The following is a 24,164-nucleotide window of genomic DNA, read 5'->3' on the forward strand; positions in this document are numbered from 1 at the left end:
AGGAAATCTTGAATTCATTTACTCGTTTCAACTGTTTTATGACATAATAAAGGAAAACCATTTGAATTGTAAATTTAAACCATGCCAGCAATAAAAAAACGGCTCTGTCTTCAATACTAACCTTTAACTATTCGCTCGCTTTCGTTCAAGATCTTATGTTGTTGTATTTGTTCAGGCCGAAGGTGGAGCAGCAGACGCTCAGCGATGGCTGGCAGCACTCCGGCGTCACTCGGCCGAGCCTCCCCCCGCGGACCCCGCGCCACAGCCCGCCACCCCCGCACCCCTCTCCGCACAGCAGCAACAAGACTGCCCCTCGCCCCTGCCGCCGCAACGCACCAAGAAGATCGGCAGGAACAGGTCACCTACTGGTAAGTACCACAAACTTAGGAAAGTGCCAAGTAATAAAAAATTCATTGGAAATAGTCATATAAAAAAAATTATTAGGGAAAATACGGGAATTCCAAAGAAATAAATTCTCACTGTCAAGGTCGCTACACTACGGTATATACGTATACGAGTGAGACATCGTCCGTATATATTCTAGTGTTTTGACGCTTCACGCTCAGTCGACGTTGAACACGACTGAGATAAACATGCCTCAAGAAATTGTTGACGTCCAAGGAACTTTCGGGGAGCGCATCCTGCTTCTCAAAATAAAGAGACTTGTGCCTAAGATCAAGGTTTTATTGGAAATATCTGGTTATTCAGGCCCACCGACCCCCACGTTGCCATCGTCGCCTAAGAACAAGACGTGGAAGGGGCGCATGGCGAAGCAACTGCGGCGCATGCACCCCGGCGCGGCGGCAGCGGCTGCGCCCGCCACTGGCTGGCTCGGCGCACCGCTCGAGCGATGCCCCTCGGATCCTGAGCACCCGTTCGTTCCGAGGGCAGTGACATTACCTGCACATGCTGTTGAGGTAAGTGTCACAAGCAAATATAACTATTACTTGAAATAAGTATTTTTTACACGGAAAAAAAAAATATAACCTTTAACGGCAGTGCGATGCATACATAATAGAAATATTTTACATGGTTCCTTGAAACATCTAACCATTACGTTAATACTCCTTTATCTTCATTGTTATCATCTTGACTGGTGAAAACTAAAAATCCAGTTACAACATAACTTATTATTAACATTTTTTATCTACCAACCTTGCTATAACACTTGTTCGTTCGTCCAGGCGTACGGCCTCCGTACAGTGGGCGTGTACCGGGTGCCTGGTAACGCCGCGGGTGTGGCGGCGCTGGCTGCGGCCCTGGACCGCGGGGAGCCGCCGCCCGCCAACGACGCGCGCTGGGCTGACGTGCACGTCGCCTCCAGCCTGCTCAAGGCATACCTCAGGCGTCTGCCCGACCCACTGCTCACCGCCGAACTATATCCTGCTTTTATCGGTGAGTCTTACATACAATTTTGAAATAGTAAGGGATAGAAACTATTAATATGTAAATACAGAAATGAAGAAAAAATTAAGTTCTTTTAAATTTTCGAAGAAACCCTAAGATACTTTTTGGGTATCTGAACTTGGAGACTATTCTAATATTAGTGTAAAAAAGTTTTCCAAGACTTCCGTTAAAGTAATATGAAAGCGGCAAAAGGATATGCAAACTTACTAGAAAGCCAAAACTGTGGATAAAGAAATACCGTAATCATACTCAAAGAAAAAAGAAACAGCAATCCTATTGTTAAATCAAAACAAAACCTGCCGTCTTACCGTTACAATTCATCCATAATGCACCAATCAAAAAAGTTACACAATTTGAAAGTACGATCCTTTTCCTTGTACAAAACGAGAGCGGCAAAATAGTGTGGGTAGTTATGATTATTACACGAACAAAACTTATCATTACGTTGAGTTGCGGTGAAAGCGAACAAAGAACATCAAATGTCATTTTGTCAAGTTGTTCCCACAATTACTATTTATAATAAATCACTACATCGTTTTCCCTTCAGCAAGTTTTCCTCAAGCGTCTTGTATCACATTTTGATCATTTATATTCATCCCGAGAAACAACGTTGTGTTTGACGTCACACTCAGCGGGTTTTCTTCGCACTGACAAATTATTTACATGTAAATGCTAGCTGCTGTCTACGTTTTCCTGTCATCGTTATAGTATTTCTTGCGATAGCAATTATCCTTTCCGATAAGGACAAGGTAAATATTTAATCTATAGAAAAAAAAATTTTTTAGAATCTTCATGAGCTGTCTCAAAGAATGAATTTGTCTTCCTCTGCTAGAATCTAGATCCAAACAAATAGTACTTATGCTGTCCTGTTAGTAGAGGTCCTTCTTAACCCCATCTACCGGCTGGCTTTTGTCAACAGTTCTCTACCACGACGATGATATAACTTTTTTTGTCCCTCCTTTAGCTGCTGACCGGTCACCAGAGCGCGCCCGTGAACTCCGGCGGCTAGTCCACGCGCTACCTGAAGCGCACTACGAAACACTCAAGTACCTGATCCAACATTTGCGCAGAGTGGTCGCACACTCCGCCTTCAATAAGATGGAAGCGAGAAACTTGGCCATCGTGTTTGGGCCAACGTTGGTCCGCGCAGCCAGCGACGATATGCTGGCCATGGTTAATGACATGTCCAGTCAGTGTCGTATCATTGAATCTTTCCTAACACATGTGAGTACCTACTGATAATTCGAGAAAAAACTGATTATCTTTTTAGAGTTTCGAGACCACCAGAATATTAAAAATTAGCTGAAACTTTAATTGGATGAAAAATATTGAGCCAAACAACCTTTCTTCTCACCGTAACTTTCGATGTTATCTTTAAATGTCGATTATTCGTGCAGTAAACTAACGTTTCTTTTACGGACTACCCTGATCAAGCATGGAAGCAAATGTACTGATGATACTCTTTTTATTTCAGTACGAATGGTATTTCGAAGAGGAAGAAGGCGAGCCTCCGTCAGAGCCGCCAACGACGGCAGACGAGCTATCACCTGCGCCGGCGCCGTCGCGCGATCTCCTTATACACAATGTTAAGAAGATTGAAGGTAAACACATTATTGCCAATTATTTCAACAACAATGTACATTGCACTAGCGAACTAATGAAATATGAGAGTTAATTGCTTCAATTTAAATTACTGGGTTCTTGTTGCGTATTTGAATTTTCAATTGTCCTTGAACCCTCTTCAGAAGGCGAGCCAACTGCCTGAAAACAAAACGCAAAAAACATGCGCAATTTCATATTATTTACGATCATTAACATTAAAATCTTAATCTTCAGGCAAAGACGTATCGACGCGAGATATAGTGTCGTCGATAATATCAGCGGCGAACCGCAAGATTCAGCGCAAGCCGCGCTCCAAGCCCGACAAGAAGGCGGAGGACAAACGCGGCGACTCGCCCGGCGGCTCCCCGCCCAGCTCACCCCTCACCTCACCCCCGCACCACCTCACCACGTCCTTGGCAGACTACGACGGACTCAACCATAAATACGTCAACAGGACAGATGGTGTTAATAAGTAAGTCATTTGTACCACTATTGTTCCTAATTATCTCTCTCTCTTGTTTAACAATAATCGTTTAACGACCTCATTTACAATTTTCTAAAATACTAACGACTAAATTTTTTATTCCAGAATTGAACTAGACACAATGGCAGCGCTCGGCCGCGGTCGCCAAGAGATCTCGCGGCACACGCACGCACTCAACAACTTCTCCATAGATGGTCAGTATTCACTCCCGCTCGTCTAGTCTACCTGACAGATCCAGGGACTACCTATACTATTGTTACAATTTACCCGTGTAATACAAGTGTCCGCTATCTGCCCCACTAGGTGTCCAGTACTGACGTCAGAGATACACAGCAATCCCTTTCTTTTGTCCACATTAAAAGGTATAGGAATGTGAGCGTGTGTTGCAAATGTGTGCGTGTATGCGGCCGTTAACACGTACCGAATATTTATTCACATGTGTTCCTCAGATCATGACGCGTCGCTCTCGCATCGAACAATATATCTGTGTGAGAGCGGCGCATCACAACATCGAATCAGAATAGATGTGAACAAATGTAGCGATAAAACTAACGCTTTCCGTCGGCGGCTGTCACAGCACGGCTTTAATATGCTCGTGCATCAGTCTAGGGCCGGAGTGACGTCATATCACACCGCATCCTACTCTATGTACATACGACATCATCATTCATCGTCATTTAACGTCACATAACTACGCCGCAGTACTCTAACACGCTTTCGTCTGTGCCTAACCCTCGTTTAACCCCCGTCACCGTCTAACGAGCCGCTCCGTTGTCGCAGGAACCGGGGATCTGGTGTCCTCTCTGACCAGCACGTTCGACCAGAAGCTGCGCACGCTGAACAACTCGTCGCCGCTCGACGACGGCAGCATCCCGTACGCGGACGAGTGCCAGGACGAGGCCGAGACCAAGTCGAGCGCCTCCTCGCCCTCCGACAACAACAGCGAGCGCGACGAGCGCGTGTCGCCCGCCGCGCGCGCGCACGAGCTCAAGGCGGCGTGGCTCGCGCGCGACACGCGCCACTCGTCCTCCTCCAGCGACGAGCCCGAGCGCGCCTGGCCGCGCCGCCGCCCCGCGCCGCCCGACCTCGACGACTCCGAGAAGGAGAACTGCGGCGCCGCCGACCCGCCGCACGACAACAAGCGCAACAGCGCCGCGCTCGAGCCCGAGCCCGCGCCCCGCGCCGCAGACGACGACGGCGCCAAGCTGAAGCGCTCCTCATCGCTGGGCCGCTCGCCGGAGCGTAGTGCCCGGCCGCTGCGCTCGGAGAGCGTGAACTGCCGCGAGCCGACGTTGCGGCGACGCGAGGCGGCCGGCTGCCGCTCCACGAAGCTGAAGCGCAAGAACGGCATGCCGGAGCGCGGCATCAAGCGGCGCCACACGGTGGGCGGCACCAAGGACTTCGACAAGGACGGCTGGAGCGCGCGCCACACGCGCACGTCGTCGCCCGACCTGTCGCACCTGGCGCAGCTGGCGGCCGTGTGGCCGGCGCCGCTCGTGCCGCCGCCGCGACACCCGCTGGAGTCGCACGTGTGACCGCGCAGGACCGACCGTGAGAAGTACACGTCTCTTTAGTTATCGCCCCTCCCGGTGCCTATTGATCGAGTGGTGCTCTATTGATAGTTCCCTTCTGTGCTGCCCCTCGACGGACGACTCTGCGTGTCGGCTCCGCTCCCGAGGAAGCGAGCGCAGCGCCGTCCCGTTCTGAAACATCCGATACGAGTCTGATTTACATTCATCCATTACCGCGTCGACGCTGACGGTTCGAAACTTTCATTTCGAGAGAGGCTATTATTTGATTCGATTCAATTGACTGAGTAGATTAGGTCACAAGTATCTATCTGTATTTTGTATAATATTACGAATGATTATAATACTCAGAGTCGTTTACTTCTTCATTATATCTATAGCGTGTTGAGAATTAGAAATTCCGTACGTATATTACAATATTATGAAACGATTATATTAACTTGTAACTGAGGCGTAGGTAGTAGATTAATTATTATGTCTATGATGATTACAAAACGAAAGTGATTCAATTTTAAATTATGAATTCAGTAGTGCAATACATTTTATAAGCGTGGACTAGATGGAAATTATCGGTAACACACAAATTCAATCTACTAGTGGAAGTCTAGACGAACTTAGCTCACTAAATAATGCCAAAGAATGATATGAAACTGACATAGAAACAGAATAATGCATGCGCGGAGCGTATATTAGAGTGAAGGAACGAATCGGTGAAAGGAATGCAAGGATTAGGATGTTATCGTTATCAACGAAACAACTGACCATATCAACGGAAACGATGAAGCACTTTCCAATATGAATATAATTAGTAGGTAGACGGTAAAGAGTAGCGCGGTCCACACGTCTACATTATTTGTTTGTAGTGCGACTCCCCCTGTAGCTGTTCGTCTACTATGCACGGAGTCGCTGTGGAACTATGACGCGACACAGTGCAAAACATAATGCATAATACTTTAACATTAGTGCTACTAGTATGTAGTTAGTTCAGACTATGGAACATTATTAGATATGGTGCCCCAGGGCTTAATATTTAACTCGTCTGATAAGTGATTAGATACCCATCGGGTACGAGATATTCTGACCACACTACTGTAACACCACTTAGCTGTAAGTAGAATAATAAGAATTAAGTAATATAGGTTCTCCAGGAGTTTCATAATAGTGATTATTAAATGGATTTATAAATGAAATGCATACATCACCTACTTGCCTTCGCAATAGATTTAGCTGATTCGAATTTTATGCACAATTCTCAATTATAATATAGATAACTTGTACGAATTAAAGTTACCTTGTTGTGTCACCTTTTGACAACAAAATGTATGTGAAGTACGACGATGATTAATTAGATTATATTGTCAGAATTTTGTAGATTGTAAACGCTTTGATTTCATTTTAAAGTATATGAATGAGGTGTTTAAATTGTAAATATTGAATGCAATACGTATATGTAATAATGTTAAAGATATTCACTACGATACCGCGATGGTAACAGTATATAATAATGTATTGTACGTGTATTGTATGTGTATTGTATGCAACATCGGCTCCAGTTAACTGCGACTAACAGAACACTACATTACAGTGATAATAATTAACGTGATCCCTCTTAGCTTTGTAAAAATTGTACATTTCTTTTATCATTAATTTATATTAAATTTGTTATCGTAGCTTTGTTGAATGCAATTATTTTTTATTGTTTTGTTTATCAAAGAAGTATTTTAGGCTAAATTCAATTGTTATTTATTTGTGAGAGATGTAAAACGTGATTCGGCACAATTCATTTTGAAGAAAAGAAAATGTAATTATTATTGTAAATATTTTCGTCAACAAAATGTTTTAGACTTTCGTTCTTTAACTTTTTAAATTTTATACCATCTTTTACGTTAAGACGATCTCAAGTTTGTTGAATGTTTGCAAAGCGTTCCTTTTAAAGATTTATTTGTAAATATATCATTTAATGTAGGAACAGTGAATTTACTAATTTTACTGAATCATATTGTACGTAGACGTTAGATGGCAGTAGTGAGCGTTGCGCCGCTCGTTACACGATAAAAGACAATGATAGTCCGCCAACACGACGGACGCCCGAGTGTCTGCTTGCAACAGATTTGTATTCAAATAATCTATTCATGTTCTTCGTGTAATCAGCTATAAAATTCAAATAAACACCTTTAAAGACATTTTGCAAATATGGATCAATCCAGATTTTCAATATTTGTCATTGTGTATATTTTGGAGCAATGAAAATAAAATATTGAATCAATTATGACTGCTTTTGATTTATTTCCCACAAACATTAATAGTATTTTATAAGCCGGTGCTAAATTGGACAGGGGATAGTCATCGCAGGTGCAGAACACTCAAACGAAAGAAAACGAAGCTGGTCACATATGAGAAGGACTGGTCGAAGCTTGCCACCGATAGTGTAATTTGGAAGTAAAGGGGGAGAGGCCTTTGCCCAGCAGTGATACACCCCAATTGGCTAGGAAAAAAATGGACAGACAACCTACTATTTAATGCACTGAAGGGGAAAATAGATAGCATTTGCGGGCATGGGAGTGCCCCCGCCATGACGAGTCAAACGATTTAATTTCTATCATGGTATAGATATCTAGCCCAAACACCCTTCTTACATGTCACCAAAAATAAAAATATATCCGCCTAATACTAGGTACACACAACATCGAAGTCTCTCTACTATGGCTCATATTATCATGATAATGCCAGTTGACTTCATGGCAGGGAATAGAAAGTAGAGGACACGCACTCTCATCACCAATGTCCATTTCAGTGCGAAAGAAATGCTCACTTTTACAGTTCCGATTGTGGAAATTGATAATGTAACAAGGTAATTACTTACCTAACTTCTAACTTTAGAGTACTGTTGCGAACGCAAACTATAATCTACTTAATGATAAAAAGGTTTGTGTTACTTTCACAGCAAAGAAGAAGGATCAAAATTGCCCCAAGTCCTATAACGAAGAGGCGTACTCCAAAAAAAGTAAAAAATGAGTATAAAAATATGGCATTCTCACTAACTCAATTTTTTCACACTAACACATAAAAAATTTCTTTTAAAATTATTTAATGTTATAAAAACCCGTTAGATTGAGTATTTATTGATTTTAATAATTCTTCTCTGTTTAAAAGAGTCCCAAAGTAGTTCTAATGTCATAAAGTCAGGATTCTTTGATAGGATCCTGGAGAAATAAAAATAAATCTCAAAGAATGACCTATGAAATAAAATAAAAAAATCTTAAGTATGTAATTCAAGTAAAAAATACATTTATTAAGTTCAACCATTAATCGATGGTTGTACTTAATAAATGTATTTTTTTATAACCTACTATACTAATAAAGAAGAGACCCAACTAAATTAAAAGCGAAACTACCTTATATTATATTCATCATCCTAGTTTTTACCTAATGACATCAACTTGAATTGCAAAATAAAAACTGAAAAATGTGTCTCAAATTGTACCTATAGAGAAATGAGTCACCCGTGACTCATGAAGTTCTGAAGACTCTGAGTGTCCCACTGCTGGGCAAAGGCGGCAGGATATGATTTAAACGGAGAAGACAGGATGACTTGGGCGCATTTGAAAAGGACTGGTCGGTCGGATATTGCCGTAGATAGGGGGATTTTACACATACTAATTAATAAAATAAGACGTCGTCCAGAAGAAAATTCGTATTACATGCGAACGTTACGTTCACAAGGAACATACCCACCAACGCGCGAATATCGGACAGTGTGAACATATGTTGTGGCAGATTCCTGACTTTTTGTTAAGTTATGTTTTAGATTATCATGTTAAAAATTTATACAAATTGTACGAGAAGTATACTTTTGAAAATAGTAAGTAGGTACATAGGAATTTAAACATATCAGTTAATAGGGTACTCGACTACCAGTCAAATCAGTTACTCTTTATGAAATGTAAAAGACACATTTTAGTATAGAAATACATTGTAGAGACCATTCTAGTATCGTATTTTAGTTGATAACTAATGAGTGACTAATAAAATGTTTCAGTCTGTAATAATTACAATTTCAAGATTATTTACGAAATAAATACCTACATAGCCCGAGCATTTTAGATGAACCTTTTACGAGGACAACTTTCAGATATTTTCCTTCAACCAGTCAACTACCTACCTACTTAATTTGCGGCACCGGTCATCTTTACTTGAATTCGTAGCTCATTCGGTTTTAAACTTTATGTTGCTTGGCAAACTACTGTGAGATTTTTACCGAGACGAACACTAGAAGTTAGTAACTAAAAAGCAATATAAAAAAATAAATTAATTAAAAGAATTATCTTAATTTTATAAAACGTTAGGTGCAAAATCCAAAAATTCGCGCCTCCTGGACATCATCTATTGTAATCATATTATCACTCTTTACATACAATTATCCATACGTATACACCGGCTTAAACGAAAAATTATTACTTACGTGAACGCTGGCTCAGGCTGGCTCGCGAGTGCGGCGCCGGCGTGACTCGATCCTATGATGACACTGACACTTCGTCCAGCGAATGAACTACCTACCCACTTACAAGTAACTTATTAATCCTCACTTGCAGAAAAGCAATGCAAAATGTTTTATTATTTTACGTCCTTTTCGTGTGAGTTTAACCTAAATTATTCGATAATGATAAAACAAAAACACTTTGGAGTACACACTTACAACACCTTATCACAATAGACACATAAAGATGACAGTTTAAACTTCAGTCTACGAAAAACTGTAACTTACTTTTTAATTACACTAAAAACTAAACCAAAATCAACAAATAAGCATCTTTTTGCGCAAGAATAACTTAGATTCTAGTTTTAGAACGCGGAAAGTTTCTATAAATGTGTCAAGAGCACAGGTTTAGGTAGCACTAGTAACTGACAAGTGAAAAGATAAAAGTACCCTACATCGAAGCAGAACGGCGATGCCACGTGCTCCGCCTGCCCAATAGCAGTCGCGGAAAAAGTGAGGCTATTTTTACTGTTAGCATTCTTTGAGTTTTTTTTTTCGTGGAGATCCTGGTTTTTTGCCTTATTCCGCTACAGTCAACCTGGGTAACTTTGAATCATTTCGGTAACATTGAACGTGGGAATTTGACCTAGTTTCGATTATTTTTTCATATGAAACCAATGACAATTGATAATTTTTTTTAAAAAAACTAAAATAAATCTTTATCAATTATGTTGGTTTCATATGAACAAAATAATCGACTCTAGTTCAAATTCCCACGTTCAATGTTACCCAAATAATTCCAAGTTATCCAAATTGACCTTAAAAACACAGTTTAAAAAAAATCATAGTATTTTTTTACTATTTAGCAACCATCTTTTTGTATTTTGTCCCCTATTTTATACTATTATAGATTCAAATAAGTACCATATGATTCGTGCACCCGAAAGAACTTTATACTAAAGTTAATAACGTACAGGCTGTGGAAATTTGTTTGAAAAGTAAATTGACAATAATTCGGTGATTAATTTTGAAATTAAATTAAATTTTGCCGTGGCAGCGACTCGTAGTAGATCCTTGAAATTTCGTTTACAAGCGAAGGACAAAATAAAAAACTGAATGTTTGTGACATTTTATTATTACGTTCCTTTAATCATAACATCAATACATCAACTTTATAGTGGAATCAAAAATATAATTTACTTCAAACATCATTTCGGATAATCGCCAAGTTGTACCCAGAGGAATAGAATTTTAAATTTTGGATTTTTAAACTAAAATTAACAATGCAGTAGTTCAGTTATGTAATCGAATACATTATAAATATAATTTAGTCAACAACAACTGAGCTAACACATAAAACATATCTTAACTCTACGCAATACTCGACTTCCGTACTTTACGTGGATCACACTCTTTGAACTTTTCAGTCATGTCATTCTACTCAACTAAATATATTAAATACAATACATTTACACTGACATACACGGAGATTGATATTAAACCGAAACGTGAGCAATATAACAGATTTAAAAGTCAACTTTCTGAATGTCGATTTTTTTGTTTTTCATAAACTCAATTACGTTTCGGTGTAGTAACAATCTATCATCCGGGGGCCGGACAGCGATACGATCACATAAAACATCGATTTGAACTATCAACGCCTATTGAGCCTCCAAACTAAAGTCCGTGACACACCGGGAGAGCAATCCTTGACTGTAAATACGTAAAACTAACCCTATAAGCACTTCAAGCCTAAAATCATAAGTGCGTGTGTGAGAAATTATCCTAGATTCTCCCGGCAGGTATTAGAGAACTTAACCTAACTATGGGTGCATGTGTCAAGCCAACAGTTGAGTATTACATATTACAAATAAATATCATTACCGGTTTCAATTGCGTAAGGTACGCCACACTACTAAGCTCTACTGTAAAATTCGGATAAAATTCATAACCCTATCTCCATTTCCTGACAATGGCATACTATTGTAACAATATTCTATTATATTACGGTGTATTAAAATGGAATCATCGATGAATTGAAAATAAATGCGATAAAATTAAGCATCATACGACCGACCTCGTCAAGGGGTTACCTAATTTAATTATAAAAATATATCATATCATAGAACGAAAAAATAGCACTCTAATATTTTTGGCAGGCGAATCAGGGATCGGTCCACCCTAGTTTTAAATTGTACTGATAAACGTTATAATGACTAAAATAAATATAAGAGATCGTTTAAATTTTGAGTTCTACCTAATGCCCAGGACTACCTCGTTCGTCGCGCGATCACGCTACCAAATAAACGCGGGACCAAATGATACGAGGCGGCACACTCAAACATCACGGGGATATAACGCGTCAAACTAACGGAACAACGCTCCAACATCCGCACACCGACACACGAAGCTGAAATAACGTCTGGGACGAGCCGCGGCTCGCGAACTTAACGGGGAGCACTCACTCGCTCACTCTCGCACTCTCTCTCACTCGCGCTAGTGGTGGTACTCGCGGCGGTAGCGCTGCGCGGCGCGGCGGGGGGCGCGGCGGCGCGGTCAATCCGAGCGCTCCGGGGGCGGGGCCTGCGGCGGCGCGGGGGCGGGGCTCCACGGCGCCACGGGGGGCGTGGCCGCGCGCACCGCCGCGCTCGCCCCGCCCACGCCGCCGCCCGCGCCCCCCACTCCCCCCGCGCCGCTCGTGCCGCTGCCGTCGATCGACAAGCTGTTCAGCAGCATATCGAACAGCGTGTCCTGTAAACACAACGTCACTATTATTAGAAGCAAGAAAGGAAGGGATCATGCGTGTTTATGACTAAATGACGTAATAATAAAAAAATAAACTAACTACTGAAGAAATTACGATTGAGTATCGATACCAAAGAAAACTCAAAATCCAGTGTCAGAAACTCAAGTTTGTGCAAAACTAAAATAATTCAAATTAGAAAAATCTTCTCGTTCGCAAATGTGCAAGTAAAGAAAACAAAAAATCAAAACGTGGATACATTACATTAAGCGTAACATCGTTATTTACGTTGTATTCGAGCACAACCTCGTCGTTGTCGCTGACGGAGGACACGGAGGGCCAGTAGTCGTGCAGCGGCACTCCCGCGATGGGCGACAGCGCGCCGCGCTCCGGCGTGCCGGGGGGAGTCACGCCGAAACTCATGTTCACGTTCGCTGAAAACCAGATTCAATTTGTGTTAGAGTAAAACGGCAACAACAATGATGTATCGTCAAATGCAAGAATCATAAAGGTAACAAAAACAAAGGTCGACGAGGAGTACGTACGCGTGTGCGTGTGGTCTATGCCGCCCCTGAGTTGTCCGGGCGACAGCGGCGCCTGCGCGGCGTGCGCGTGCGGCGCGTGTGCGGCGCGGCGCGCGCGGGGCGGGGCCGCGCCCGAGCGACGCCGCGCGCCCGCGCCCGCCCCGCTGCGCCACGCCGCCGCGCCGTACACGCCGCCCGACGGACTGCTGCTCCACTGCCGCTTACCGCCTGCTGCAAAAACACTCGTTTATATTAAGTCGCCTCTTTCTATCCCACTGGCATTCAAACTATGGCATTTATCATTCATTCGGGATTCGAGGATCTCTGTCCGTCGTCAAAGTTCACTCGTTCGCTCGGGTCTTTAATAGTAACAAATAGAGTGGTGCACGTTACCGTGTCGCTCGTGCTTGGGCGTGAGGCCGTTCATGCGCATGAGGTTGAGCAGCAGCATGTCGGTGTGCGCGGCGGTGGACAGCTGCGGGTCGAGGTCGTGGCGCGGCGCGGCGGGCGGCGGCGCGCTGCCGTCCGTGCCGGCCGGCGTCACGCCGCGGTGCGCCACGGCACACACCAGGCGCCGCAGGATGTCGGCGCCGCTGCCCTCCGCGCCCGCGCCCGCCGCCCCCACCGCGCTCGCCGCCCGCGCCGCCTCGATGTCGTTCTCACCTGCACACGCATGATAAGCATAAAGCGTAACGTAATATTATTGTATGCATTCTATATTCGATATCAACGAAAAAACTAATATAAATTTACAGTCGACTACGGTAGGTTTCGATAACATATCATTAGCTTTAAGTAGAATTAAAACTATGTTAGTTTGTTGATGGGCTTTACGATCATGTGCACGAACGATCGAAGCCCGTCCATATCCAATAATAGATTATCGAAATCAAATCTTAATTCTAGTCTATGACTATCTATCTACACAAATGATATTAACGCGCTGACGACGCACGTCTACCGCAACTAACATACCACCTGTTACGATGCAAACTACGATTAGTCCGACCATACAATGATCCGCAGTTACTTATCTTAATCATACTTCCGAGCTCTACCTACGTTCTACCGACGTACAGTGATGAACACATAAGCGATACTTACTAATTATCGTGGTACAATCTGACGCTACTTAAAATCAAACACTCAGCGGCGGGACATCATTTATTCGACAGTATTTACGACTTCCGTGAAGGATCCCCAGGATCGATTCATATGGACGACGCGACGGACACTATATTTTTGAGATAACAACCACGTTTGCACTCGGCCGACACGGAGCGTGACGCGCATTCGCGCGTTTCGCCCGCGGCGGCCGAGACTCATATTCCATCCCCGGCTCGGCGGCCGTCGCCCGGCGATACGAGTCGATCCCTCACTATCTCGTCTAAGCGTCGACGGCGCCGCCAATTTGTACGATCAAAACGAAGCATACCGACGTTCGAGGTAACAATTTATTAAATCGGGAGGGCGGACGGGCGGAGGGACGTCGGCGCCTGGCGGGCGGCTAGCGCGCGTGGTGCGCGTGGTGGGCGCGGTGGCGGCGCGAGCGAGGTGCGGCGCGAGCGCGGGGCCGGTACGGCGCCGCCCGGGCCCGCGCGCCCGCCTCGCCCAGCCCGCACCACGAGCACGCCGACGAGCCCGACGAGCCCTCCGGGGACCACGGGACTGCGGGGCGGGACCAGGAGGAGGAAAGGGTTAGGAGGGTACACAGGACGCTAATCTCGGATCTGCTCACATTGGTGGCGCGTTAGCCGCCATTCGACACGATTTTTTTTTTTACTTGCCTTAGATAAACCTTATAAAAAACGCGACGTCCCACGCCGCCAATATGAATCGACCCTTATGTCAGAGACATACTAATTGTGGATGACGATTCGAGCACTAAAAGGGCTTAGCGGCTACCGATCACCCATAAAACTCCAATGGCCATCATCGAAAAAAAATACATTCCCGTCCTATAAATTTCTTTCAAGGATAACACAAAGCGAGTAAACATTGAATTAAGTTACGATTCCGGTCTCCGTATTTAGTCATCTTTTTGTATTTACAAAAATAAATCTCCAAAACATTTCGATACTTGAAAAGTAAAAATATACGCAATCGCACAAGAACACTAATCCTCAAGTTTGAATACTCACCGGACATAGTTTCATCGTCGACGTCGTTCTCCTCGTTAGAGTTTTCGTCCACGTGACTCGGGTTGTTCTCATCCGCGAACACTTCTAGTTCGCTGAACATCAAATCCTGAAAACAACATCATATTTTATAACGCTTGTGTTGCTGACTTTTAATTAGCTACAAATCGCGACTAAGCAATCGTGTTATGAGAGAAATGTAGTTTGTAGTATTATTAGAGTGTACGGACCCCGGTGTCGCTGCTGGACTCGGAGGGCGCGGAGGGCGCGGAGGGCGCGGAGGGCGCGGCGCGGTCGGGGCGCGGCGCGGGCGCCTTGTGCGGCGCCGTGAGCTCGGGCGACGACAGCGACGAGCACAGCGCCGCGCCGCACGCGCCCGCCTCCGCCGCCGGCGTCGAGCACACCGCTGCACACACCACATCACATGAGATACACGCGACACATGACGGCGTGAAGCGACGTCCTTATTGGCTAACGATTGAATTTTGTATATCTTAGAAGATTGAATTAATTGCACAAGTAAATGACCTGTTTAAGGAGACACATCGTATTCAAATAGATTACGTATGAAAGCGTGCACGCTCAGTATGCGTATGCGTGCACGCTTTTATAACATACCGAATTGTCTTATTGCCGTATTATCATCACCACCCGAATGATGTCCTCTTACATGAACAGAAACCGGATTACGACTCACAAGACGCGTTCACGAATGCAAAACAAACACAAAAACATCGCGATAAGGGAACACTAAAAGGGCTGTAGCACTCGCGAAAACCTGCACAATACGTTCTAAAAACTACAATACTTACCAGTAAGTGTGGACTCTTTGTTAGGTACGTGTTGTTTATCCGGCCGCTGCTGTTTGTTGGCCAGCTTGCTGGGCACGCGGCTCGGCGCGTTGGCCGCGCTCAGCAACGTGTGCAAGCTCACTAGAGCCATGTTATCCGCACCCGATACGTGGAGAGAATTTGCAGAACTGAAGAACATAAAAAATCGTTGTTTATCTTCATAGTTTTAAACTGGATAAAATGAATAAGACACACTCATTGCGCGGGCTAGACCAAAATAATCTTATTAAATAATGGCGAAATATGAGCAACACATTGATTCCCATCAGAACTTATAAACTCAATATTTTAGGATGTTTTTCTAGCAAAAATGTGCGAGAAGGCTAGAGAATGCGGGAAAGAAAACTTCACTTCATTAGGAATAGCCACGTTTAACGCTAACCATTATCTAAATAAGTATTATTTATTTCGCGTCCCTTCTTCCACTATTTTTGCGAAGCTAAATGTGTTTGTTTCTCACCGCGAGGTGGAGGGCAGGTTGTACCCCGCGTCGAGCGCGTGCGTGTTGTGCGCGGGCGCGCTGAGCCGCGCGTCCAGCGGCGGGTAGTCGCCGTAGCCGAACGCGCCCGCCGCCGACACGTCGTTGTTGCGCGACTCCTCCACGAACATCGCCGTGTTCAGGATACCTGCTGACATAATAATATACACTACTTATATTATTCACATGTACATGGTAGACGCTCTTGCCTCGCAACTAGAAGAGAATAATGTGGCAGGGTATTTACTGACGAGACGAGAGAGCCTATAAAGATCATATTGGAATATTCAACAATAGTTATACTGATAATAACATTTATTTAGGAGTAAGATTGGCGACAAAGTAGGAGTAGTAATTTTGGGCAAGTGATCATATAAAAACTACATAATTATTTACTGTTAAATATGTTTAAAATAGCAAACAGCTGTCTTTAGCGAACTCATAAAGCAAAGCAAACAATACAAACTTGAACCTGGGCTAGTGAGCCTCTGACCGCTCATGATGTTGTGCGGCGCGCTGAACTTCCACTGGTTGCCGAACACGATGGAGTCGCTGAGGCTGTTGCCGTCCACGGGGTTGTTCTGTGATGGGTTGTCGGTGACGTCAGTGGTGCCGTTCGTCTGCGTGGTGCTTGTGCCGTTCTGAGCGCGGGTCGCCGCCATCGAGTTGCGAGACATCTCCAGTGAGAGACGCTGGTGACAAGTATTATCAGAACTTTAGTGTTGTTTTTCATTTCATGCCTGACATTTTAGAGAAATTTCATAGTGACTATCATTTTATGCACCTATTACTACAGAGTAAGTGAATAACGTCGTATACGCTTGTAATACGAGTATGCACGTGTACGTGCACGTGTGATACAAATCACGTAACCTGTAATCTCTTTAAAATATAATTAAAAATATAATAAGATGTACCTCCTTGAGATCATTAATTTGTAGGATGTGTTGGTTCTGCATGGTGATGAGCTGGTTGATGTACCACTGCTGGTCGCGGCAACGTTGGTAGAACGTCGGCGGACGCACTTGGAACCTTTCACGTACAACATACAATCACATTAATACACAGATCCACTACTTTAGGTCGGCTACTTGTAAAAAACGTGGACTATAGAGAGAAAACTACAAATAATTGGAGGAGACAAATAAATCAAACTATCGATAAAAGCATGTTTTTTCAGGGAAAAATACTTGGCTGTTATTTATCGAACTCTACAAGTGATGGTTCGTAACAGGTACATTACCTTAGAATAAGAGTATCAGTCTCCGGGTCGAGGTATCCCTCACTGGCGAGCAGGTCAAGCCTGAAGAAGCGGTTGTAGCCCCAGCACTCGCCCACCTCGAAGTCAGACGCGAACTCGCGCACTATGTTCTTGGATGGGTCGCGAGACACCTGGTGCAGCATCTCCACGCGGTATTCATATCTGAGATCAATGCACCCTTCACAAAACTGCACATAATCATTACTGTTGGTCGCTTTGCCATTAATATCAGTCTCAAGTCTTTTTTCTTTGCAGACTGCATCATAATTTTGTAACAGTTTACCTTTTATAACGGTGTAAGTAAGTCAGTTTATTATTTACAATTAACAGATTTGCCGATTAATATGCTCAATAACTAGATACTTTCGCTGAACTAAATTTGGAATTTTGAAAGAGAGATAGGCATTAAATAACAGTTTTTCGACATTCAATTTAAAACAGTCTTCAAAATGTTTGACCAGTGTCGAAACTCAGAATGTCAGTACATTAGGCAACTGAGACGAATTCAAGGAAACTAAAAATCAATTAGACGCACTTTTTATTGAGTAATTCGTATCCATTGAACAAGATCTACAGGCGCAAGAAACTAAGACAGAGTATGTACAATGATCGCTAATAGAAGTAACAACTTTACATTCCTAATTACCGGCTTGTTCACGGCTTTTCAGACAGAATAGACAAAGCTTAATAAATTACATAATATACCTACATTCGGCAATAGAAGATAGTTAAACACTGAGTCGATACAAGGTCTTGTATCAGTACTATCATCGTAGTGGATGACACCTCCATCAAAATGATTAGTTAATTACATTATTTGAACACATATTGATTGGCATATCTTTGTGATGAGTTATCGATCATTAATATTGTCTTTCTACGGAGAATTTCTTGCCAAATAAATATTACGAAATGGAAAGAGTCAAATAGAAGAGATTGGCAAAGACGTCAAAAGCCAGGCTAATAGTTTCCTTTACTATTTATTCTACTTCCCGTTCATGACAGTTTGTCTAATATACATTAGTTGTACAACACAGGCTCTATACAGATGGGTCTAGCTGGCCAAGAAATGGTTATGATACAATGATAAGCTAGCTCTCCACAGAGTGTTGTATAGAAGTACTATGGCAATGATAAGTGATAATTTAACATCATCTAGCACTTGATTTCCTAACCAATTGGAACAAATATGTATAAAATAATTGTTATTTATAAAATTATAGTTTCGTGAAAAATGAAGCACATTGTTTGATAATTTTTTTTTTTTTTTTTTATTAACCCATATCTTTTTTATTAATCCCACTGCAGGGCAAGGGTCTCCTCCCAAACGAGGGGGAGGGGTTAGGCCTTGAGTCCACCACGCTGGCCAAGTGCGGGTTGGGGACTTTGCATGCCCTCAATAAATGTATTAAACAAATTTTAGGCATGCAAGGTTTCCTCACGATGTTTTCCTTCACCGTTAGAGCAAGTGATAATTATTTCTAATACACACATAACTTCGAAAAGTCATTGGTGTGTTGCCTCGGATTCGAACCTACGACCACTTGCGTGGGAGGTGCCAACTTAAACCACTCGGCTATCACTGCTTAACTAAAAACTGCTTGATAAAATTATAAACATAAAATCCTAGCTTTATTTATTCAATTGAGTGTGTACATTAATGCATACCTACTGCATCTGTTTTCAGATATCATATGTTTACTGATAGGAATAGCTAACCATGAATAGGTTATAGAAAGCGGAGTACCTAACGATAATCTGATAGACAATGCATGACCTTTTATATATATAGGGCATTGACAACGAGCGCAAATCAGACTATTATCAAGACACGTTAAAAGCCAGATGTTCAGAGTCCTTTATTGGTGGATCATGTAATGGATAGACTATTTTATTTTATCAAAATAAATCATTAAGAGATTAAGTATCAATTAACGATATTTATCAAATTATCATATTGACTTACATTTACTTCATAAGATAAGTCTATGTAGGTTATCAATAAGATACGAAACAATTAAAGTACAAGAGTAAACAAATACTTTAGATAAGGAAAGCATGTGTCACGACATGCACTTTTTTGACTAAATTCTAGTAAATTTCGGTGCTATGTCAAATTATCACTTATCAAGTTTGCAAACGCATTATGTTTCAGCACATAGAAGTTGAGACTTGGTAGAACTCGAACATACTTGTTACTTAAAGTTGCCAAATCACATGATTTGAATAAACCTAACTGCTTCCCTAAACTTTGGTAAATTTTATTTCTTTACTGCTACATTAGAAATACCACAGATGTTGTGTTGGTTTATTCAAATATGTTGCAGATTCAATGCAATATTTAATTTCTATAGGGTTTAGGAATTTGGAATTCCTCGTACATAATGTAATTCCATTCTGTATTGTAGTAGATAAAACATTCTTAGAAGGTATGTCGCTTTTGTCAACATGTTGCAAGTGCTTACACAATTTTATGTGGCAATAAAAGATACTCGCAATAAAGGCTCCATAGACGTATGAGTGTCATTTCAATGAAAACTCATCACAATTAGCTGTGGGCAACAAATCGTATCGACTATAGAAGAAAGCTTAGCAGTCGTGATAGTGTAATCAGGTTGCAATTAGACCAATTTATCCTACTTATAGGAAAATCATATGATTTGGCAACAAAAAGTGACTAGTATGCTCAAGACTGTAAGATCATGCTAGCACATGTACGGCGACACTACAGCTAGTGAGCAACACTCCCGTAGCCGGCACTTACCTTTTGCCTACTCTTAACTTAGCAGTGCTTGCAATAACGAAACACTAACGTTATTCACTCTCTTTTACACCATTGGAAATAAAAAGGGATGTGCGATTAGCTGTTTCACCACTTTAAGGAATTTAGCATTATATCACTACTAGGTGTGGTGAAACTGTATCAAATATAAAATTACTGTGTTAATATTGCTGTAATTTAATCGTGTTAGTGCTTAGGGCATATTGGACTAGATACTGCAAATAATAGAGGTGTAACTTGATGTGACACAGTCTTTTCATAGAGCGAAAATTTAAAATTCGCGACACGACTGCCGCTGTTTTAAGATCGTGTCACGCGCGTTGGATCATCCAAATGTGTTGTACTGTAGTATGTCAAGTAACGGTTGTTTTCGTTCGTCTTTTGTTACAAAGCCTTCAACAAGTTCGGTAAACCACAACGTTTGAGAAGTGTCACATCAAATTAGCAGCACATTAGGTAAGAAAAAGGTTAATATTGGTCAACTTACTTGGAGGTCTCCGGCAGTCCCGCACTAAGTTCCAGGAAGACCGAGAGGTAGTTTCCTCGGACTACTCCGTTACCATCGGGGTATACCTTCAGGCGCCAACACAGGCCATTGACGTGTAAAGGTGCGGAGTAGACGGGCGCGGCCGCGTGTTGGAGTTGAGTGAAGTTTGTGAGTGGAAACGTACTGCTGTCGTAGCTCGGGACGATTTCACTGCGGAAGAATTCATGTGAATGAACTTAATGTATTGTGGAGAGTATGATATTTGTATACAAATGTTATAAGCTACATGCATAACAAAAACGTAAGCGCCTGAATCACGAAGTCTCTTTATTTTGAGAAATAAAGTGCAAAAATATCTAGCATCTAGATTTCTAAATTCTAAAGCCTAAAACGTGAGATAGCTTAAAACAGACATTATAACTACAAACAAAAACATAATAAGCCATGCCGTTTATCATGTTGCTAGTCATCATTTTTTGTGCATCCAAAAATGGAAACAGTCTTAATCTCTAGCCATTTTCATGCTGTAATTATGTTGATTGCAAAAGTATAATAAGACACACAAATGTACAAACTTTGGCACTGAGACTTGCCTGTGGAAATCGGCCGGTACAGGCGCAGTCACGAAGCTAGCCATGGGCTTCTTACGTACTTGATGAATCATTTTAGATAATTCACCACTTTTGGCTATTAATTCAGATCTGAAACAATATCATTTGGAAAATCATTAGCATATAGAAAGTAGCATTGCAGTAGCAAATGTCAATTTCGATTATCTTGAATGTGATGAGAATAAAATTGATTATTATAATTGGAGTAAACTATTGATCTTATGTTATGTAATGATGAGAAACTTAGCTGTTAATTAACAAAGGATTGAGTGTTTAATTTATAATATTATGTTCACATAACATATTGATATTTTGAATTACATCAATTTCTTTTCAACCCATTAGTGTTGCATTGCTGAGCAAGGGTCAGATGCGGCAGGGGTTAGGCCTTGAGTCCACCACACTTGCCAAGTCCACCATCTTCAATGACCTATGTAATTATTATAAAGTATTTTTGTCATACCTAGTACTGGAATGCAGTTGATGTTCAATTTCTTGAAGTAAATGTTCTAATTGTTCAGTCTCTTGAGTAAGGCTGTTCTTCTGGCCCATGAGCGTGATGAGTTTCGCTTTGAGCGCGGAATCCAGGCGAGATATCATCAGTTCGACCGCGTTCCGTATCTCACGGACGCGCTCGTCTTTGGCTGCTCGCACTGATTCCACATTGCGTTCCTGTATTATAAAATGTACAAGTGTGTAAGTATAATGTGTAATTGTTTTGTTCAAACTATTTTTAATGTCTTCCAGACTAAGATAGCTGATCATAGATCAGAGACCAGTGGTAACTAATGACAATCATGCCTTCCTAGCTGAATAATTTAATTGAAACCAGCCGGCCATGCAAGACTTTGTATAAAGTTTCCAAGTGTGTGCACAAATCACAGGTTCACTCTCTATTCCCTTACTCTCATAGCCCGTGGGATGGCTACACTGACAACCATTGAGATTTTCTAGAATCTCTGTGAAATTTTTAACAAAAAAGCTCTGAACAGACTTTTTAATTTAAGAAATAAAATGAACTTACCACATCTTGCACAAGACTGATCAGTTCCATCAATCTGCGTCTCAGTTGAGACACTTCATCGCGGATCTGGGTGACATGTTGCTCATACACTTCTTCCAAAGGCTTGAAGGTGTGACCAGAGTGTGTACCGCCCCACAACGCACACTGATGGCAAATGCACCGACGGCAAGTCCAACAGTACACCGTCAGCTTTTCTTGGTGAGTCGGACATCTGTATTGGGGGCTTTATGTGTATTTAATATATCCTCATTCATTGTGAACTCTTCACAGAGAGCATATTTCTCTCTTTTTGGTAATTAATATTGAGTTATTTAATTAGTAAATAATATGGGCCAGTAATTTTGTAGTTAGTTATGATTGGGTAATTGATTTTGAATAGTATAATGAATATGTGTTTTATTAGAGTAGTGTAGTTAGATGAAAAAGTTGTTAGTTTAATTTAGAAAATTGATAAACACATAATGCTATACAGATGATTATGACAAACCAAGCCAGAGATAAACACAATTAGGTATATAATAAAATTAGCAAGCAGATAGCACTTCCTCCAGATAGAACCAACTAGAATCAATATTTTCCCAGGCATTTTTTAAAGATACACATTCAACATATTCAAGCTGTATATCTAGCCATAATATTTACTTTTGAATAACAGTCATTCAGAATATAACATTTCTGTTTGAAGACATTTATGTGTCTTGTATTTTGAAAAGTGAATTTATCACCTAATTCTAAAGCTATTCAAACCACCCAGAGGCGTGTAATGATAAATATGTATCTAATAATCACCTATCTCTGAAGCTCTCTCTTTGACTAGCCGAGTTACTCTGCTGCATGGTCTCAATCTGCTGGGTCACCTCCTCCACCCAGCGGCAGTTTACCAGCTCGTGCAAGTGCAGCGCCGCCCGGCAGTGCGGGCACTGCGACCTCTGCTCCGTCAGCCATCTCCTCACGCACGCATAGCAACACAGTTTCGAGCAATGCGGACATAGGTGTGCGTCCACCAGCTTCTCCATACAGATGAAGCAGCGGAACACCTCCGCCAATGTCTGCAACCATCCTTCCATTCATCACTCTGATCAAGTCAGCATAACTGTCAAAAATGTAGGCCACATCGATTTACCTCTACGATCTGCTCCTCGCCATTTCCATTCCCTTTGTCTCCTCGCGAGGCCATATTTTAGGATTGCTTTTCTTACTACGGGACTGACAAGTAATTCACCATAATTTAGACATTTCTATACAGTTCTAAAATACCAATTGGACATGTTTCGCAATGCGAGCGTCAATACACGAAACCACTTCCGCGTTCGAATATCAATCGAATCAAAATAAAAACAAAAAAATGGTGCTTTTGTATTACAGTTAAAATTTCCCGAAAATAAAATTTGACTTATGGACCAAAACAATTGAAAATCCGACTCCTTGGAAATTTTGTTAGCCTATATGTCAACCTATCTTTTTTATGGAATAAAATAATTTTTATCTTTAAAAACTACAACTAATTTTACAAATTAATTGGTGACAGCACCAGCTGTTTTGCGATATACTCCCTAGAAACAGGGTGATTAGTCTGGTAGCACCAAAGTACCAGCATTGCCACCAATAAAAATACTAACAATCAATTTGAAAAAAATCAAAGAAGTTTACATAGGTAGTTAATGAAAAAAAGTAAATCAATATAATTTTTGCTGTTTGGATTTCTTGAGTCCATATTTATATTTCATAATCTTACAGTATCAATTTAAGTTTGTTTTCATTGTCTC

The 24,164-nt window shown here is 41.8% G+C and overlaps 2 protein-coding genes across 21 annotated transcripts in view; one reads left to right on the top strand and one right to left on the bottom strand.

Annotated features, from left to right (window-relative positions):
• The window catches only part of LOC142972231 (rho GTPase-activating protein 23-like), a 387,583-nt gene extending 380,294 nt beyond the window's left edge, over nucleotides 1-7,289 (top strand). For 9 of the 10 annotated variants that reach the window (XM_076113132.1, XM_076113129.1, XM_076113131.1 and 6 more), the window contains 8 exons: nucleotides 176-368; nucleotides 709-917; nucleotides 1,185-1,395; nucleotides 2,372-2,631; nucleotides 2,882-3,008; nucleotides 3,244-3,481; nucleotides 3,599-3,687; nucleotides 4,274-7,289. In XM_076113132.1, coding sequence (XP_075969247.1) covers nucleotides 176-368; nucleotides 709-917; nucleotides 1,185-1,395; nucleotides 2,372-2,631; nucleotides 2,882-3,008; nucleotides 3,244-3,481; nucleotides 3,599-3,687; nucleotides 4,274-5,028 — 2,082 coding nt within the window. In that variant the 3' untranslated portion in view covers nucleotides 5,029-7,289. Of the gene's footprint in view, nucleotides 1-175; nucleotides 369-708; nucleotides 918-1,184; nucleotides 1,396-2,371; nucleotides 2,632-2,881; nucleotides 3,009-3,243; nucleotides 3,482-3,598; nucleotides 3,688-3,796; nucleotides 3,856-4,273 lie in introns of all 10 variants that reach the window. The other variant, XM_076113139.1, reaches the window with a different exon arrangement.
• Nucleotides 7,290-10,616: 3,327 nt separating this feature from the next.
• Nucleotides 10,617-23,949, bottom strand: LOC142972233 (uncharacterized). Of its 11 annotated transcripts, none has more exons than XM_076113152.1 (17): nucleotides 23,522-23,949; nucleotides 23,188-23,447; nucleotides 22,399-22,609; nucleotides 21,838-22,046; nucleotides 21,357-21,464; nucleotides 20,764-20,973; nucleotides 17,477-17,656; nucleotides 17,151-17,265; nucleotides 16,700-16,925; nucleotides 16,216-16,384; nucleotides 15,717-15,883; nucleotides 15,135-15,310; nucleotides 14,908-15,013; nucleotides 13,160-13,429; nucleotides 12,788-12,997; nucleotides 12,531-12,676; nucleotides 10,617-12,250 (listed from the first exon to the last, which is right to left on the bottom strand). In XM_076113152.1, the coding sequence occupies exons 1-17, from the start codon at nucleotides 23,573-23,575 to the stop codon at nucleotides 12,056-12,058; spliced, it is 3,012 nt and encodes a 1,003-aa protein (XP_075969267.1). In that variant the 5' UTR covers nucleotides 23,576-23,949; the 3' UTR covers nucleotides 10,617-12,055. The 11 variants fall into 11 exon arrangements, with proteins under 11 accessions (XP_075969267.1, XP_075969265.1, XP_075969262.1 ...); XM_076113150.1 differs by having other exon boundaries at nucleotides 12,507-12,676; XM_076113147.1 differs by having other exon boundaries at nucleotides 12,507-12,676; nucleotides 21,339-21,464.
• Nucleotides 23,950-24,164: the final 215 nt, after the last annotated feature.

The sequence above is a fragment of the Anticarsia gemmatalis genome, chromosome 4 (genome assembly GCF_050436995.1).
Source record: "Anticarsia gemmatalis isolate Benzon Research Colony breed Stoneville strain chromosome 4, ilAntGemm2 primary, whole genome shotgun sequence".
NCBI lineage: Eukaryota > Metazoa > Arthropoda > Insecta > Lepidoptera > Erebidae > Anticarsia > Anticarsia gemmatalis.

What these genes read in the sequence shown, in the direction of transcription:
- LOC142972233 (XM_076113140.1), bottom strand. Translation starts at nt 23,575, where the DNA reads ATGGCCTCGCGAGGAGACAAAGGGAATGGAAATGGCGAGGAGCAGATC. An exon ending in TCAGTCTTGTGCAAGATGTG is followed by an intron (nt 22,047 to 22,398) that starts GTAAGTTCATTT and finishes TTTATAATACAG; the next exon opens with GAACGCAATGTGGAATCAGT. An exon ending in GCTCACTAGCCCAGGTTCAA is followed by an intron (nt 16,385 to 16,699) that starts GTTTGTATTGTT and finishes TTATTATGTCAG; the next exon opens with CAGGTATCCTGAACACGGCG.